Here is a 19,216-nt window from a genome sequence, read left to right as displayed (position 1 = left end):
GGGTGTACACAAGGGTGGAGCATGGACAGGACATAAGTCCCGTTTATGTACATAACTTACAGAATACTTTAAGTTAAATGTGTCCCTGTTGTACTTAGGCACTCGCTCACACGTTATACCAAGTCTACAGCTAGCATAAGAGCGAGCACCTAAACATTAGGTCTGTAGATACCTGGTAATACTAGTGTTCTATAAAGGAATATAGGTTCCTTTATAGTATAGGCATTGCCTAATTGGAGGCACTGAGGGGCTGATGCTCAAAAGACACTGTTAAAAACCCATGCACGGTTAAATCTGAAGTTACCAATTTTAAGATAGGAGAAAGGGAAATGATATACTGCCTTTCTGTGGTATTTTGCGACTATATTCAAAGCGGTTTACATATATACAGGTACTTATTTTGTACCTGGGGCAATGGAGGGTTAAGTGACTTGCCCACAGTCACAAGGAGCTGCAGTGGGAATCGAACCCAGTTCCCCAGGATCAAAGTCCGTTGCACTAACCACTAGGCTACTGCTCAAAGGAAACTGCATACAAATGAGCTGCATGTTATTTCAGCAAGCAGCTCAGTAGGGAAAGCGCCTAGTGCATGTGTAGAACAGTCACTCACTAAGCGTCAATGCTTTATGCATACCCAAGACAAAAAAAAAGCTACAATGCGTGTGCTCTGGATGCGCTTCCACAACATGCTTCAGCCTTTTTTTTGTTCTATGACAACTTTTTCACAGTGCTGTTACATGTGGGATACACGCACATGGCATATGTGCAAATACTATCAAAATATGACAGCAGACTGCTCCATCGAGAAGTCACCATCATGCTACGACAGCTCTAGACCTCCCCCAAATTTTGCATATTAAAAGGTAGGCGCTCCTTTCTGTGCATCGCTCGGAATGCTCATTGTAATACATTTGTATAGGAATATCGTTGGCTGCTACAGTGAACAGTAAGATTGACCCAGAATCCCTTTGTGCATTACTCGCTGATTAATGTGGGTAGAACCAGTCTAAATCAGATATTGCTGGCATGGTAAGCTTTGTGAATAGAAAATATTCATAAAATTACCTCCATTGTGGATATCCTGAAAATATGACCGACTGTGAAGGGGTGGAAAAATAGGGTGACTGCCCCAGCACCAAGCCTGAAGAGACATCACGCTGCCCTTTTAAATCTGTGAATATGCAAAAACGCAACACTGAAAATACCATAAGCAATCCTTGCCCTGGCTGTAGACAGGTTTGGGGTGTCCTGCTTTAAAAGGTATCACAGTCCACAAAGACTTAAGGTACGAAAGAGGTTTGTTTGTTTTTTTAAATAAAAACAGGGCAACAAAATTCCACTGGGGAGCAAAGACAGTTTTCTTCATATTTGGTAACAAGGTGAAACCATTTCCAAAAACATTTTACTTACTGGAATTAGACTCTGTCATTCATAAGAGTTTATTAAAAATTACAAAAAATCATGATGCCAACATTACAGTATCTATGAACATTTTCAGAAATATTTTTTTTTACTATTTACTAAAGTAGCAAGTGCAATTTATAAAATGGAACAAAATTTTGATGTGTGTTTTATTTCTCTGTATGTCTTGTTGTTTTTCCTTGATGTCTTCTCACTGGGGTCTGAGTGTGTTATAATAGGAATGTTTTCCACTGCCGTTCTCTTCTGGACTCTGTGCAATACAATTCTGTACACACCAGTTACTGAGCTCCGAGAATCCTTCCCTTGGTTGTTTAGAATGTATTCTTCAGTAATCCCCAGATTTTGCAAGGTGTTTTTCACTTCAATCTCCTCCTCCTTGAGAGTGTTTGTCTCTGCTAAATGCTTTGGATCCAAATTAAATGGTGCCAGGGATTTTGGATACTGTATCCCATGCATCCATTCACTGTTCATAATGTGCTCAACACTGCACCGATCCCCTGGTATCGGCTGAAGCATACCTCGTATCAGTCTCTGACAAGGTTCTGTGACACAGGGGGGGACACTGTACATCCCATCCAGAATGCACTTCTTCAGTTTGGCCACCGTATCAGCGCGAAAAGGCATGTTCCCCGTGACCATAAAGTATAAAAGTATACCCAACGCCCAAATGTCCACATAGAAGCCAATGTAGTGTTCATCTCGGAAGAGTTCTGGGGCAGCATAAGGAGGTGAGCCGCAAAAAGTATTCAAAGTTTCATCTTTTTTGCATATTGTGCTGAATCCAAAGTCCCCCACCTTCACACATGTGTTACTTGTATAGAATACATTTTCTGCTTTTAGGTCCCTGTGAATTATTTGGTTATCATGCTGTGGGAAAAGAATGAAAAAATAAAAGTTACTAATCACAGCTTTCAAAGGCTAAATCATTATGGCACATTTTGAATTTTATTCATTTACAGTACAGTCTCGATTATCTGACCTTCGCTAATCCGACATATCTGACAGACCTCTCCCCCCCCACCCCGGTGACATCATTGCATTTATTTCTATTAAAAAATCTTTGTTTTAGAACAATTTTTGAAAATTGGAAACTGTAATGCCTTTGTTTATGCATTGTTTGAGGGGTTTATGCAGTGTTTTCCCTATTATCTGACAACTGGTCAGACCCATTTACGTCAGATAATCAAGACTGTACTGTATTTTTTTTACTGACCATTTTGAAGAAATTCACCCAAGGGGTGTACATATCATTTCAAAAAACTGGAGTCAAGATGGCGGTTCGTGCTTGAGGTTCTGCGAGCGCTGTGCTGAGCTTTAACAATTTTACCTCTCCTAAAAATGCCGCATTCAAAGAGGAAAGGTGCAGTGAAGGGCGCTTTGTCGTCGGCTCAATCACTGCCTCCGGGTCAGCGAACGCTACTGCAGTTCACTACGAGCACTCCCGTGAATACTGGTGAGAGGGATCCCGCTGTTGGTCTCGCCGAAGTAGAGGCGTCTCCACTTGGGACGGAATTATCACTGTCCCCGCCAGAACTTAATCCACCGCTTTGCCCTGCAGCACTCCGGATGAGCAATGAGGACCCGAAGGGGCCGGAAGTCGGCAACCAAAGGGCCTCAGACGACAGAACTCTTCCTCAGGGTGCAGATGGTGTGATCATAGAACCAACGGTTCCCCAAGCGGTGACTTTACACTCCATTTGGACTGCAATTCAACAACTAACATCTGCGGTCAGGAAAACTTCCCAGGATACAGCATTGCTGGTAAATAAGTTTGACTCTTTAACTTTAGCACTGGAAACTGTTAAGACGGAGCAAGCCAATCAAAAGGCTGAAATGACATCGTTAAAAGCTCTTTCAGATACTTTGATGAAAGATAAAATAAAAACTTCCTTGAAATTAGAATCTTTAGATAATTACAACAGAAGATTAAATCTGAGGTTGTTGAATTTCCCCTTTGCTATAGGAGTTTCTCCAATAGATTTCCTTAAAAAATATTTCATGGAGGTCTTGCTTTACCCGGAATCTGCAATACCACCTATTAAATATAAAGCTTACTATTTGCCTGATAAACTCTCCAAGGTGAATCCAAACGATGATAACCAGTGTCCAGAAATAAATCTACAGAACTTATCCGCATTCTTAGAAGAATCTATTTCGGAGATAACTACTCGGAGGACATTACTTATATCCTTTGTTTTCGAGCAAGATTTAAGGGCATTATTAAAACTTTACTTTAAGAATGCTTCTAAAATGTTTCATGGACAAAAAATCTGGATTTTCCCAGATGTGATTAAAACTTCGCAGGAGAGCGTTTCTTGTTTATAGAGAAGAAGTTAAATCTATGGGTGCTACCTTTTTGTTAGCTTATCCTTGTAAATGCTGTATCAAATATTTAGGGAACAAATATATTTTTTTTGAGCCTGACCAGTTGAAAAAGTTTATAGATGCTAAAAAATTGACCAAATAGGGTGTAAAAGGTATTAAGGATATGGAAGTAAGACGGGCGTAAGAGAACCAGGCCATTTACTTTCTACAAATGTTTTCTTTTAATTTATCTCCTTTATTGCTTTATCCTCCCTCCCTTTTCAATTTTGTGGTCTAAGAAAGTAGAATATGTTTAAAAAAAAAAAAATTTTCCCGAGGTTTTGCTAAATAAGTATATCCTTTGTTTATAGAAATATTGATTAACCTGTGATATAGCAACCAGTATAAGGTATTACTACTGTATTTCCATTTATAAGTTTATCTTGTAAATTTTGAAAAATTTAATAAAGAAAGAAAAAAAAACTGTAGTAAGCAGAGTAGAAATTAAAGGGACTTTATTAAGGTTGGTGAAAACGTAATTTAACATTTATTTTGGTAACTGCACTGAAAAAGCATTTTATATGCAGATTAAGGCAACAGGATTTCCTCTTTGCGCAGACCAGCTGTGCCATTTAAAGTTTTTACTTTATTTCCAGTGTAAAAAGTTAATGAGATTCTAGGCAAGCAGTAGTTGTGTGCAAAATAAGAAGCTAAAAAGTGCAAAAATCAGAAATAAAACTTAAGGTTAAAGTTAACTTTATATTCATTTGAACTTTAATGGGTAGAAATAGAAGTTATGTTTAACTCAAGACCTTTATCCATTGAAATAAAAGATAATGGGAGACTCTCTGGTCCAGTTTGGGACTCCTGAGCCAGAGGGACTCTGCTCTGGGACTAGAGACCCCACTCTCACCACCCAACCCACGAATCTACTCCCACTCGTCAACCTACTCAACCTAGAGTGCACCCCTCTCCCCTCCCCAACATATTTACCTTTCCTGAAACTAGCTCTTCCTTTCTTCCTCACCAGCCATTTTAAATGGTAGTTTAGCCAAAGTCAACGATATCAGCTAATCTTATGCCATTTTTAAAATGGGTGTTGGATTAAAAAAAAAAAGAATCATTCTTAAGATAAGTACAAGGGGATGAGTTAGTGGACACATAGAAGTAGGAGGCTGGTGGGCTAGGTAGCAGGTTGCAAACCCAAAGATCCCAAATGCAAATGTTCAAGTGTACAGACCCAACCTTGGGGTTTTGGGATCCTGGTGGCCCTGGGCTCCAGAGGTCCCAAATCATTTTCAGGTTTGTGGGTGACTGATTATTTTTAACTTCCATTTATTTTGCATAGAAGTATATGAAAGTTAAAATTTTACTCCATCTGCAGGGGCAAAGTAAAAATTAGTGGTAAAATTAAAAAGTGGCCTAACTAATTTAGCACACTTACTTGCACTGGAAATAATTCCATACACAGGTCATTTCTGTACAACAGCATGGAAATGGTGTCAAAACTAGCTCACCTTTTTTACTTTCCATTTAGTACACATTATGGGGTGAATTCTATATATAGCATTGAAAAAACTGCTTAGTGCTATTCTATAAACCTCGCCTAATGTTAGGTGCAGATTATAAAATATGCATAGCACCTGTTCCCACGACTAAAATTTAGGCATGACCATTTATGCCAACTAAAATGTGGTGTAAATGCCCATGTCTAACTTAGGCGCAGATCAGGCATATTGTATAACAGTGTGTATATAATTTTTAGGAAAGCCCATGACCCTCCCACGGCCACACCTCCTTTTGAGACCTGTGTGCTACAATTTACGTGCACCACTTTATAGAATATGCTTAGAAAGTTGTGTGTGTAAATTCTAATTAGTGCCAATAATTGCTTGTTAGTAGTCAATTATCAGCGCCAACCGGCTTAACCAATTAAGCTGTGTGCGCAATTGGTCACACTGCCAAATCAGTTGGCGCTGACAATCAAATAGAGATTTTTTACCTAAACAAACAGGGTGGAACCAGATCTTACATCCTCTGTCACCAAGCAATCCAAATATGGACATGGGGTGGCTTCTTGAAACATCTTTATAAGAGCTGTTTATTTGGCCTGCAAACAAAATACTGTATATAGAAAAACTGTTATATATAAAACGAACCTAGGTCTACAAAGTGCAATCACAGTGGGAGTGAATGAAAAAACAACAAGGCAAGCATGTATGTTATATTTAAACCACAGCTTAGAAAAATTTTTTGTGTGAAGGAAGTGGTCTCAGAGTGTAAACTCACCCAAGTGAGTGGAATACTATTATTTGAACTTTTGACAAACGCACGTTCTTAGGGGAGGAGGAGCTTCTTTCTACATGATATCATTTCCTGCCAGGGAACATTTAAAAGGTGACTAGATGATTGCGGGGCACATATTTGAGAGAGGCACGCTTTTTTCGAGCTTATTCGTTATATATCACCTTTGGAAGTTCCTGATGAAGTGGATACGAAACCCTTACAGAGGTTACATGAGGACTATTAAGCTCTAACTCAGCAGCAAGAGGGGATGATTGAAGACCGTTTGTACCCCTCGCTGTGAACACCGAGAGGTTTCCAGTTTAAGAGGTGGGCCCACCGGCAGTCAGCGTCTTGAGTAGACAGACTTAAGAATAATAACTGCGGAGTGGACAGACTTAAGAATAATAACTGCGAGTGGACTACCATTATTTAAGCTAAGTGCCTATATTATTTGAAAATCTATTTGAAGAAGAATTAAGAATGATGCGAAGTGCTTCTGTGAATCTTCACAGAGGTTGTGAATGAGCCAACAGGATATGTATGTATGTTTAGGTAATTGATTTATTTTATTTATATTATAAGTTGAGCCCTTGAAGGTTTTTTTGCATAGAAGTATATGAAAGTTAAAATTTTACTCCACCCTTAGATACATAAAACGCTTAGCGTAGTCTCACTTGGGTGAGTTTACACTCTGAGACCACTTCCTTCACACAAAAAAAATTTTCTAAGCTGTGGTTTAAATATAACACATGCTTGCCTTTTTTCATTCACTCCCACTGTGATTGCTCTTTGTAGACCTAGGTTCGTTTTATATATAACGGATTTAATTTACCTATGGTCAATTTTGCGATCTGAGATTCAGTAGCAGAAAAACTGAGCAGAGTCCTTCAACCTCACAAATGGTCTTTCGCACTTTGGTCATTCGTCAGATATTCCAGCAGTGGGGAACCTCAATGATAGACCTGTTCACTTCTCTTCAAAACAACAAACTTCCCCAATGCTTCCTTAGAGTCTGAAGTTGTCCCGAAGGACTGAAGAAGGGCAAATGTGGTCCCTTTGCACAAGAGTGGAAGTAAGGAGGAGGTTCGGAATTACAGACCTGTCAGTCTGACCTCGGTGTTGAGTAAACTAATGGAAACACTTCTAAAGCGAAGAATTGTGAGGTTTCTTGAATGGAATGCAGGACCCGTGGCATCATGGCTTCACTAGAGGCAGATCGTGTCAGTCGAATCTGATTGATTTTTTCGAGGGTGACCAAACAGTTGGACATGGGAGGGGCTCTGGATGTGGTGTATTTGGATTTCAGCAAGGCCTTTGACATGGTTCTGCACAGGTGATTCATAAATAAACTGAGTTTCCTTGGTATGGGACCTAGAGTAGCTGATTGGGTTAAAAATTGGTTGAACGGAAGGAAACAGAGGGTGGTGGTAAATGGAGCTTGCTCTGAAGATAAGGATGTTATCAGTGGAGTACCACAGGGATTGGTCCTAGGGCCGGCTCTTTTTAACATCTCTGTGAATGATATTGCGGAAGGGCTGTCTGGTAAGGTTTTTCTCTTTGTGGATGATACCAAATTCTGCAACAGGGTGGACACCCCGGAAGGTGTGGATGACATAAGGAAGGACATAGCAAAGCTTGAGGAATGGTCCAATATTCGGCAACTAAGATTTCATGCTAAAAAGTGCAGGGTCATGCACTTGGGTCACATGAATCTGAGGGGATGGTACAATATAGGGGGTGAAGTGCTTCTGTGTACAAAGGAAGAGTGGGACTTGGGGGTGATTGTGTCTGATGACCTTAAAGTGGCCAAAGAGGTAGAAAAAGCGACGTTCAAAGCCAGAAGGATGCTTGGGTACATAAGGAGAGGGATGACTAGCAAGAAGAAAGAGGTGGTGATGCCCTTGTATAAGTCTCTGGTGAGGCCCCATTTTTTTACCTGAAGTTGCAGTGGCGCCAACAGCAGTAAAAGCAGCAGGCTCATCTCTAGCCTTCCCTTCCCCCTCAGTGTCCCGCCCTCGCAGAAAGAGGAAATCATGTCAGAAGAAGGCGGGACACTGAGAGGGAAGGGAAGGTTAGAGACAAGCCTGTTGCTTTCACTGCCATCAGCGCCGCTGTGACTTCAGGTAAAATAATAGATTTAAACCCTCCAGGGGGGCAGGAATGAAAGGAGGGCTGTCGGGGAGCTGAGGGCGGGATCATACAGTTGCCTACAGGTGAGCCGCCCAGGAAGCAGTAAGCATGGCTTGTGGCACCCTCCAGAGGTTGGTGCCCCCCTGCCATGCTTACCTAGCTTACTGGGTTCCGCCAGCCCTGCCAGGTCCAGAATAGCTCCATCCCATGTCGGTTCCATTAGCCACTGCTGAAACAATTCTTCCTGTAGGGAATCCAAGATCCCATTGCTTCTGGATGACCCGCAGCAGGGACGCCCCAGTCAACTTCCAGAATATTAAAAATCACCTATCAGTACTACTTCCCCTTTCCTAGCAATCTTGTGGATGTCTTCAATTAAGTCTCTATCCATTTCTTCTGACTGTGAAGGTGACCTGTATATTACTCTGATGTAAATACATTTTCCTTTCCCTCTTTCCAGTTTGACCCCCAGCACTTCTTCTGTACCCGTGTCCTGCAGTTCTGTCACTTTAATATTATTCTTAGCATATAATGCCACTCCTCCACCCTTTTTTCCTACCCTATCCTTCCTGAAAGATTATAGCCAATTATAGCTATATCCCAGTCATAGTTCTCCGTGAACCACGTCTCCGTGACTGCCACTAAATTCAAATCTGTTTGGAGTTAGTTTAGAAGTTTGTTTCCCATACTGTAGGCATTGGTATACAAGGCTCTCCAGGTATTACTCTTTTTTTCCCCCTTCTATACAGGCATTCAACATCCTTCCTTCCTGATGGTTATTTATGGCTTTGGGGCCTTTATTACCCATCAGGTTTAATTTAAAGCCCTCCTTAGTACTTTAGCCAGTCTGTTGATAGATGGACACCATCACCGCTCAGTAGCTCTTGGAAGATCATCTCATGGTCTAGGAAACCAAGGAGCTCACACCGGTACCATCCACGCAGCAACACATTTAACTCCAGGATGTGAGCTTCTCTCATTCAGCCTTTACCTTCAACAGGGAGGATAGATGAGAACACCGCCTGCACACCTAAATGCTTCACCCTCTGATCTAAAGCCATGAAGTCTCATTTGATATGTTCAGTAGGATACTTAGCAGTATCATTTGTGCCCACATGGATGAGCAGCACAGGAGAGTGGTCAGTAGGCTTGATGAGTCTAGGCAATCTATCCACTACATCACGAATCTTGGCACCAGGCAGACTAGTCTTCTTAGTGAAATTCACTCACTTCTAGATAGGCACAACATTGTTACCACTGTTTCCCTTGACCTATCAGTCACCTTCGACTTAATTGATCAGTCTCTTCTACTTTCTTGCCTTTCTGCTCTCGGGTTTCAAGGCACTGTCCTCTTTTGGTTTTGGTCACTTCTCTCAGACCGATCATACAAGGTTGTTACAACTTCTTCTGTGTCTTCTCTCCTGTGGTGCTCCCCAGAGTTCTACTTTATCTCCTCTTCTTTTTAATCTCTTCCTTAGTCCTCTCGCTACTCTTATTCAATCTTTGGGTATTTCTAGCTATTTTTATGCAGATGACATCTTACTTCTTTTTCCTACAGATCCATATTCTCCATCTATTACCGCCCCCCCCCCCCCCTTCAGGATTGCCTCACATCTATAGCAAATTGGCTGTCAAAGCACAAAATGGTTCTTAACCCACAAAAAAACAGTTTACAAGCGGCCCTCAAACTCCTACTTTACCCATCCGTCTTATGGGAACAGATGTTAAACCAGTCAATTCTTTCTGTTATATTAGGGGTCATTCTATACTCTCAACTTTCTTTAGAACAACGCATTTCTACAGTTTGTAAATCTGGCTTCTTCATTCGGCGCCAGCTATGCTCTGTTTTTGGGGTAAGGAGATGTTCTCGAGGGAGTTATTAGGGTAAGGGGGTGTACTTGGGGGTTCTTCATGTCATTGTGAATATGCAAATATGACCTCCAGTGGTACTCGCACCATTATGAATGTAGCACCGGCCAGGCAGGAGCAAAGGGGATCACTCCTGCCTGGCAACCATCGGACCACCAGGTAAGGATTCTGAGGATCTCTCTGGGGGCAGGGAGGCCTTTGGGATTGAAAGATGCTGTGTGTGTGGGGGGGGGGGGGGGATACATCAGGAAGAAAGTCTGCTGTGTGTGTCAGTAAATATGACAACAGCCCACCCCAGTACATACTTGTACCCCAGTCAGAGTGCTGTGTAATCAGTGGCTCACCATCCTCTGCTACACCAAAACCCATCTTTTGGTGAACAGTCTTGTCTGTCACAGTACGGCAGCCAACTGGTTCTCTTTTATTTTTTCTGATCCTCTCTGGGGCCAGTGTAACAAAACCACAGTAACATCCATACTATCAGCATGGATTCTGGAATTAGTGTAGATTTTTAAAACATGGTATTTATTTGCATATCATTAGCTTATTATATACCGCAGTAAGCTCATTTTCTAGTGTGAGGCATTAAAAACTCCATGCTAATTTTTTTAGAGCGTGGATTCTCATCAGGGTTTTGTTACAATTTTGTTATAATTATGAGGAAAACAAAACACTTTTAGTGATTGTGTAATAAATGAGAATTTGGCCCAATTCTTGTATTCTTTTGTTATCTTCCTTGAATTGCAACTAGGTTAAGAGGAATAAGAATGACCAGATTAGATTAGATGCCAACTGTAAAGCAATACAATAGCTTTTGTGTGTGTAAACATACCAATTTCATAAGCTTTCTTTTCCTTAATCTACAACGGTGTGCAAAGATGTTGAACATCACCTATGCTAAATAGCCTACAACATAGAAACACACAACCTCCCTAAAAACGGTTCAGTCTTGTAACATGAACTTAACGCTACAATGCAATTTATACATTTTTAAAAAACTGTTAAAAAATTAGGGTGAGGGAGGTAGACATGTGCAATTCAGAGATCAAACATGAATAAGGTAGATTTTAATGGGTTCAAATTTGACTGCAATTTCAGAAACAAATCCAGTCTGAAGTAGATCTTTGAAAAATGCACAGCGAATAAGCCAATCCAGTTGTGATTTTCCCAAGATCCAAAGAAGATTTTTTGGATCCTCTTCAAAAAAGTGTATCAGGTAGTTTTGACAAACCTTAGATGTTTTTTCTGGATTTGTTAAATTGTCTGATGAGCTAACAGATGTTTGTGCACCTAAAGAGATGGTCATTAAAAAAAAAAAAAAAGAAGCAAACATTTACCATGTGTTTCACTGCAGACACAATCTGGGAGAAGATGAGTTTAGCTTCCAGTTCCGATAACTTTCCCTCTGTGCTGACTTTGGCAAATAGTTCCCCTCCTCCTGCATACTCCATCACAAGGTGCAATTTAGACAGTGTCTCCACAACTTCATACAATCTGATGACATTTGGATGGTGCAGTTTCTCCATGCTGGAAATCTCCCGGGACAGCAGGCGTTGGGTCTTCTGATCTAACTTGGTCTTATCCAATATTTTAATTGCTACTTTTTCTGTAAATTGAAGATATTGAGAGTGTAAAAGTTTTCAGTAAGCAATAAAAACAAAATCAATTACTTTGTTCATGGTAATTAAATCCCTGTGGAAATTGCACCCATGCATTTTCAGAAGGAATCTTCTTGTAGAGTTTCTCTTTGAAAATGTGGCTGTCACGTGAAATGGGGGTACAAAGTACCTCCATGCTCTTGCAGCTGCCCCAGAAATGATATGTGGTGATTGATTACACAATCTCTATGCCTAAGTTCCATCTCCTGACCTGGCTCTACTCACTTTTCACTGGGAGGGAACAATATGGACCAAATTCTATAAATGGTGCCAAAAAACCCCCACGCTAAGCGCAATTCTATAAACAGCTCTTAGTGCCAGAATCCCTGATGTAAATCCTCATTCCTAAATTAGGCGGAAATTCTCTGGGCAAGTCACTTAACCCTCCATTGCCCCTGGTACAAAATAAGTACCTGAATATATGTAAACCGCTTTGAATATAGTTGCAAAAACCTCAGAAAGGCGGTATATCAAGTCCCATTTCCCTTTATACTACAACAGTGCACATAAATTGCAGGAATGCCCTGATCCACCTATGGTCATGCCCCCCCCCCCCCCTTTTGGACCCACACATAAAATTTACATGCAGATCCCAGTGCCTAAAAATGTGTGTGTACATTTTAATTAATGCCAATTAGCATCAATAACAGATTATTAGCACCCAATTATCAGTACTAATTGTCTTGTTATTCAATTAAATTATATGTGGAAATTAGGCACACACCCAAATTTCCATGCTCAATTTTTAGCACCATAAATAGAATTAGACCATGTTTACGTTTATTAAAAATTTGTTGTATCGCCAATCTTGGTAACAGTCAAACCAAGGCAATTTTCAATTAAAATAAAAATTGAAAAATAAAAACTCCATAGCAAAATAGGAAAGAGTCAGTCATTCCAAAGAAACAGAAGCATTCACATCATCAGAAAATCATATGACGCCCTCAGCACATATATATTGATCCACACAGTCAGTCTGTAAACATGGATATACATTAATAGTTCCAATTATTACACCTATGTAAAATGCTTTGAATTTGATTGCTTTTCCTACTTGCCATGCAATAGCAGCCACAAGGCACTGATAGGTTTATAGAAGGTAATGTCTGCAACGTCCTCATCCTAAGAAAAGTAAATAGACTTGACACATACTGAGATTCTTTTTGTTGGATAAGTACCATCAAATAACATACCAAACTCCAGCAACACAAGAATAAACAGAATAAATCAAAATCTCAAAACATTTTTCATCAAGGAAGAAAAAAGCTTCAGATTCCCTGCCAATTTTAATAAATACTAAATATTATGTGGAAAAAGTGTGAAAAAAATAACACATTTTTCAAAACACAGCACTTGGCATTATTGATTATAGAAGCTAAATAAAGTCTGTTTTTGTTGATCCTTTGGCATCCTGGGAAATGCCATCACAAGCCTCATGTTCAAGGTAGCTTTATTGTTGGCAGCCATCTTTGGGAGAGTGTGAATTCTGTTTTAACCCTATAGAAATGCAAAGTGAATATGCAAAACATTTGTTTTTATCATTTTTAATGATTTTTATAAAGTAATCTTGCCTGTTTTGCAACTACATGTAGATTGGCAGCCCTGAATCAGTGAATTATGAAATGCTGGCCACCGTCAGTGGGACCATGACAACTAGTCAGGCTTTTTGTCAGGTATGTGTATAGCACAGGGGTTAGGGCTGTGGCCCCTCAATGTAGGGGACATGGGTTTCAATCCCACTGTGGGTCTTTCTGGTTACTGTTTAAAGGAGGTGATGATGCCTCTGTATAAGACTTTGGTAAGACCTCATTTAGAATATTGTGTACAATTCTGGAGACCACACCTTCAAAAAGATATAAACAGGATGGAGTCAGTCTAGAAGGTGGCTACTAAAATGGTCAGCCATCTTCCTTATAAAGCATATGGAGCCAGACTTAAAGATCTCACTATGTATACTTTGGAAGAAAGGTGGGAGAAGGGAGATATGATAGAGACATTTAAATACTTGTGCAGCATAAATGTACAGGAGGTGAGTTTCTTTCAACTAAAATGAAGCTCTGGAACGAGGGGGCATAGGATGAAGGTGAAAGAGAACAGACTCAGAAGTAACCTGAAAAAATACTTCTTCACGTAAAGGGTGGTGAATTCATGGAATGGCCTTCCGGTGGAAGTGGTGGAGACGAAAACAGTATTTGAATTCAAGAAAGATTGGGACAAGTACATAGGGTCTTTAAGTGAGTGATAGGGAGAACAGGTGGCAAGGATGACAGACTGGATAGGCTATATGGTCTTTATCTGCTTACATTTTTCTATGTTTCTATGTATCTTTTGGATAGGAAAGCTTCAAACCATTTTGATACTACGCCAGTCATTCCCAGCTCACTCAGCCTAAACAGTAGCAAAGCATGATAAATAGCATCAAACGCTGCTGATATGTACTTTCCTTAACCTGAACCTGATATAGCAAACTGAAGGAGAATTCCTGACTTCCTTTGCTTAATGATGTTTGTACTTTAGATGTTAAAAAGCAGAAGTAAGGATTCAGTGCTATGCATAGACCATAAACCATGCTGAGTGTACTGTAATCCATCAAAAGAGGAAAGATAATCCCTTAATTGATTATATACCCCCCTCTCTGCCCCCCCCCCCACCCCAGATTTATAAACACTGAAAGTGCTCAAAAGCTTATGCACAGTAATGAAACTCTAGGGGATAGTACTGAAAATCCCCCAAATCAGCTAGGAGTACCTTCTTCTGCAGCATGAAAAAAAAAAAGTGCCATAGACTGAATCTCTCTGGATTTTCTACCAGTGATATCAGGAATTAAGCAGCACTGAGATCACATGCATTCCAGAGACAGGAAATGATTCCTGAGAATATCAAAATGTTTTTATTTGTTTAACTAATCAAAGGTACAGGTAATAGGACGTCTCTACAACGTGTGCATCAGGAAAACACAGTACAGTGACAGAAGATGATGCAGAGTAGTTACCATCAACTCCCTGAGCTGGTGTTCATGAGTGTTGTAAGACAGAAGCAGCAGGGAGCTAAATTAGCAACAGCTTGCCCTGACAAGCCCTTCTATACACCTACAAATGCAGGCCAGACTAAATTATACATGATAATCTTCAATATAAATGATGAACACTAGAACCAATTACACTACTAGAAATAACAGTATTTTATTTATTTGGGTCATCTCATCCCCTTCTCTGCCAACAGTGCACAAAACACAACACTTTGGAAGCTGAGGCTAAGTGATGTTAACCTTCTCTGCAGTGCAGTAAGGGATCCTTTTCAGTGTTGCCAGGGCTACGGGTTTCTCGCCCAATTGGGCTCCTTTCCGCGAGCTACTGCAGCTTTTTCATGCTGCATGCGGGTTGCGGGATTTTGGGCAGCTTAAGCCCCGCCGGCGGTTTTTTCGCCCACCGCGGGTTAGCTGGTTTTCCCACGGCCGCGGCCAGTAAAAGCCCCATGGAGGCGGGCTTAATGACATCATTTGTATGCAAATAGCCTCATTAATATTTATTAATGAGGTCATTCACATGCAAATTGACTTTCTGCGGTTTGGGGCTGGTTTTGGGCGTGACAAATCTTTTCCATCTGCCTTTTACCAAGCTGTAGTAAAAGGGGCCCTGTGCCAGTGGCGCTAGTGGCTGTTTTTTCCATGCGCTGAGGCCGTTTACCAACGAGGGTTAAAAGGCCGAAAAAAGAAACAGCTATGCAGTAAGATTGCATTTACAGTGTGGCCATGTGGGAGGGGAGTAGCATTTACCACTACCCATTGAGGTGGCAGTAAGGGCTTTTGCGCTAACCCGGCGGTGATCGGGCAGCATGTGGCGCTGCCCAATTACCCCCAGGTAACTCCTTGTAAAAATATTTTTCCAATATTTCTGCTAGCGCCAGAAATGCCACGCGCTGGGGGTGGAACTACCACCGACGCCTGCGTTGGGCCAGCAGTAATGCCGGCTTACCTCTGCTCTGCAAAATGGCCCCTAAGTTAATCTTGCCTGACGTAAACATTTCCAGTAAAGCCTATAGTAAGCACCTGCAGCTATCACTTTGCAGAGGTACAAAGAAGAAACAGGATCTAGTTTTGCTCTGTAGGTGAAAATTTATCCTCAAATAATGACTGCAGTTCATAAATAATTGATTCCCCCTCAAACTACAAATTCAGCTGGAGTTTTAAAACCTTAGTCATGATTGGATGTAAATAACATATTAGGTTTTTGTTTAAATACACAGGCATCTTAGGGCCCCTTTTACTAAGGCACACTAACGTTTTTAGTGCGTGCTAAAAATTAGTGCGCTAAACACTAAGGGGCTCTTTTACTAAGATGCGCTGAAAAATGGCCTCCGCTGGTGTCGGTGTGTGTATTGGACGCACGCAGGTCCATTTTTCAGCACGCCTGCAAAAAAGGCCTTTGGGGGGGGGGGGGGCCAAAAATGGACGTTTGACAAAATAAAAATTGGTGCATGTCCATTTTGGGCCTGAGACCTTACTGCCACCCACTGACTTAGCGGTAAGGTCTCGCGCATTAACCGGGCGGTAATCATCAGTGAACGGGCACTGTCGATTACCTCCCGGTTAACACCACAAAGTAGAAATCAGAAATTATTTTCTGCCGCGCGTCAAAATTAGAATTACCACCCATGGCACACGGTAGCTAGGTGGTAGTTCTAATTCGACGCGTGTTGTACGCATGTAGGCACCTACGCACCTTAGTAAAAAGGTTCCTAAGACACCCATAGGAATATAAAGGACGTCTTATCATTTAGCACATGCTAATTTTTAGCACGCGTTAACGCTAGCACACCTTTGTAAAAGACTCCCTTAGTTACTTGCTGAGTGTAATACTTTCATTCCATAGGAGCAAAACAATTTGCACACTATGGAGACACACCAGATATATTTTGCACATGCTACGTAAAGGGAAGTTTAGAATGAGCTTCAGTTTAGATGGGAGCTATAACAGGGAGTTAGAAATTTTAGAATCAGTTACTGGATATCATCAGGCAATAATTCAGCCTGACAGTTGTATCCTTTTTTTATACTGAGAGCTTATTAAAGAATAAAGATTTCAAAGCAGTTGGGGGTTTACCTTGGCTCCTTGGAAATGTGTGGGACTGAATACCTAAATTTAGGTCCCTAGTTTCACTAGGAGACTAAAACGTGGGACATTAAAGGAGTGGATTAAGGGCAGGGAAAAAAAGTAAGGAGCTTAGAGCTGATTTTCAGCTTTAGGAATCTAACTTTGGATCCTAAATCCGGGCAAATGAATATTCTCCGAGGACAAGCAGGCTGCTTGTTCTCACTGATGGGTGACGTCCACGGCAGCCCCCTCCAACCGGAAACTTTACTAGCAAAGGCCTTTGCTAGTCCTCGTGTGCCCATGCGCACCGCGCATGCGCGGCCGTCTTCCCGCCCGAACCGGCTCGTGTTCGTCAGTCTTCTTTTGTCCGCGCTCGGGACGGTCGTGTTTTGCGCCGTTTTGTGCCCCTCAGAGTTGACCCTCGCGCGTCTTCGCGATTTTCGTTTAAAAAAAAAAAAAAGAGAGAGACCTTTCGGTCTTTCTCCCTTCCCGTGTGTCCAGTTTGTTTCCCCGACGTAAGTTTCCTTTCGCTTTCGGGGTAGGCCTTTTTCGTGGCCTCGGTACGGGTTTTTTCTCTCCCTGTTTTTGGTGCCCTTCGTCGCCATTACGAATTTTGATTTCGCCAGCGTGATTTTTCCGCCCATGTCATCGAAGTCTCCCAGCGGCTTCAAGAAGTGCACCCAGTGCGCCCGGGTAATCTCGCTCACTGATAGGCACGCTTCGTGTCTTCAGTGTCTGGGGGCTGGGCACCGCCCGCAGGCCTGTAGTCTTTGTGCTCTTTTACAGAAGAGGACTCAGGTAGCGAGATTGGCCCAGTGGAACGTGTTGTTCTCGGGCTCTTCGTCGACAACAGCACCGGAGGCATCGAGTGCATCGACGTCGACAGCATCGAAGTCTTCGACCTCGGCATCGACAGCATCGAGATTTCTACCCTCTGCATTGTCGGTACTGAGTCATCGGAAGGCTGCGTCGGCGTCGGTGGTATCGGGACCTCCGCTGTTGCTGATGTCGTCGGACGGTGGTGCTTCGACTGGAGTGCAGGTGAGGGCTGTCCATTCCCCTGCTGGTGGCGGTGAGCCTTTGGGTGGGTCTCCTCCTGCCCTGAGGGCTCCTGCGGTACAGCCCCCCCGAGACCGACCTTCTTCGGCCTCGGCCCCGAGGAAGCGATGGCTGGATTCTACGTCCTCCTCGTCGGTACTGGGAAGCTCCAGTGACATGCTTCGTTTGAAGAAATCAAAGAAGCATCGACACCGGTCTCCTTCCCGCATCGGTACCGAGAGCTCTGGGTCGCCGAGGGAGTCGGCACCCAGTAGGCATCGGCACCGGGAGGATCGCTCACCCTATGTTCAAGAGGTGTCGATGCGCTCCACCTTGGACAGCCCGGAACCGCCTCCACGCCCGGAACAGACTCTGACCTCGACGCCTGCATCGGCTTCCATGTCTTTCTCCACAGCCGCTCTGCACGAGTCTCCGGGCCATTCTCCCAGAGATTCTGGGAGACCTGTTGCGCCCTTCCCCTCCGGTATCGGGGGTGCTTGCGCCACCGGTACCGTCGAGCGAGGCGCCTGCTGGCCCTTTGCCCGGGGTGAGGTCTCCGACATCGGTACCGCTTGTGGTACCGGTTGCCGCCGCCTCCCAGGAAGACTCCCCGACGACGTCGGTGGAGGGAGCTTCGCCGGTGCTGGCGAGGGAGTCTACCTCTCGACGCTCCCACCGTGGCCGTGTTTCCACGGAGTCGAGTCGGGCACGGCTTCAGACACAGGTTCACGAACTTGTGTCTGATACCGATGGTGAGGCCTCATGGGAGGAGGAGGAGGACATCAGGTATTTCTCTGACGAGGAGTCTGATGGCCTTCCTTCTGATCCCACTCCCTCCCCTGAAAGGCAGCTTTCTCCTCCCGAGAGTCTGTCTTTCGCAGCCTTTGTCCGGGAGATGTCTACGGCCATCCCCTTCCCGGTGGTTGTGGAGGATAAGCCCAGGGCTGAAATGTTTGAGCTCTTGGACTATCCTTCTCCACCTAAGGAAGCGTCCACAGTACCCATGCATCATGTCCTAAAAAAGACATTGCTGGCGAACTGGACCAAGCCTTTAACTAATCCCCACATTCTCAAGAAGATCGAGTCCCAGTACCGGACCCATGGGGACCCAGAGCTGATGCGCACTCAGTTGCCTCACGACTCTGGTGTGGTGGATGTGGCCCTAAAGAAGGCCAAGAGTTCTAGGGAGCATGCTTCGGCGCCCCCGGGCAAGGACTCTAGAACCTTGGACTCCTTTGGGAGGAAGGCCTACCATTCTTCAATGCTCGTGGCCAAGATTCAGTCCTACCAGGTCTACACGAGCATTCACATGCGGAACAATGTGCGGCAGTTGGCGGGCTTGGTGGACAAGCTCCCTTCTGAGCAAGCCAAGCCATTTCAGGAGGTGGTCAGGCAGCTGAAGGCGTGCAGAAAATT

General features: G+C 43.0%; 1 protein-coding gene across 1 annotated transcript in view; it reads right to left on the bottom strand.

Moving 5' to 3' along the window:
* Positions 1–1,539: 1,539 nt before the first annotated feature.
* NIM1K (NIM1 serine/threonine protein kinase) overlaps positions 1,540–19,216 on the bottom strand; it is a 38,917-nt gene continuing 21,240 nt past the window's right edge. The window contains exons 2-3 of the mRNA XM_030192194.1: positions 11,349–11,617; positions 1,540–2,289 (exon numbers count right to left, since the gene is read on the bottom strand). Coding sequence (XP_030048054.1) covers positions 1,540–2,289; positions 11,349–11,617 — 1,019 coding nt within the window. The remainder of the gene's footprint in view (positions 2,290–11,348; positions 11,618–19,216) is intronic.

Source organism: Microcaecilia unicolor, chromosome 2 (assembly GCF_901765095.1).
Source record: "Microcaecilia unicolor chromosome 2, aMicUni1.1, whole genome shotgun sequence".
In the NCBI taxonomy this organism is placed as follows: domain Eukaryota; kingdom Metazoa; phylum Chordata; class Amphibia; order Gymnophiona; family Siphonopidae; genus Microcaecilia; species Microcaecilia unicolor.
This window is presented reverse-complemented; position numbering and strand designations above follow the sequence as displayed.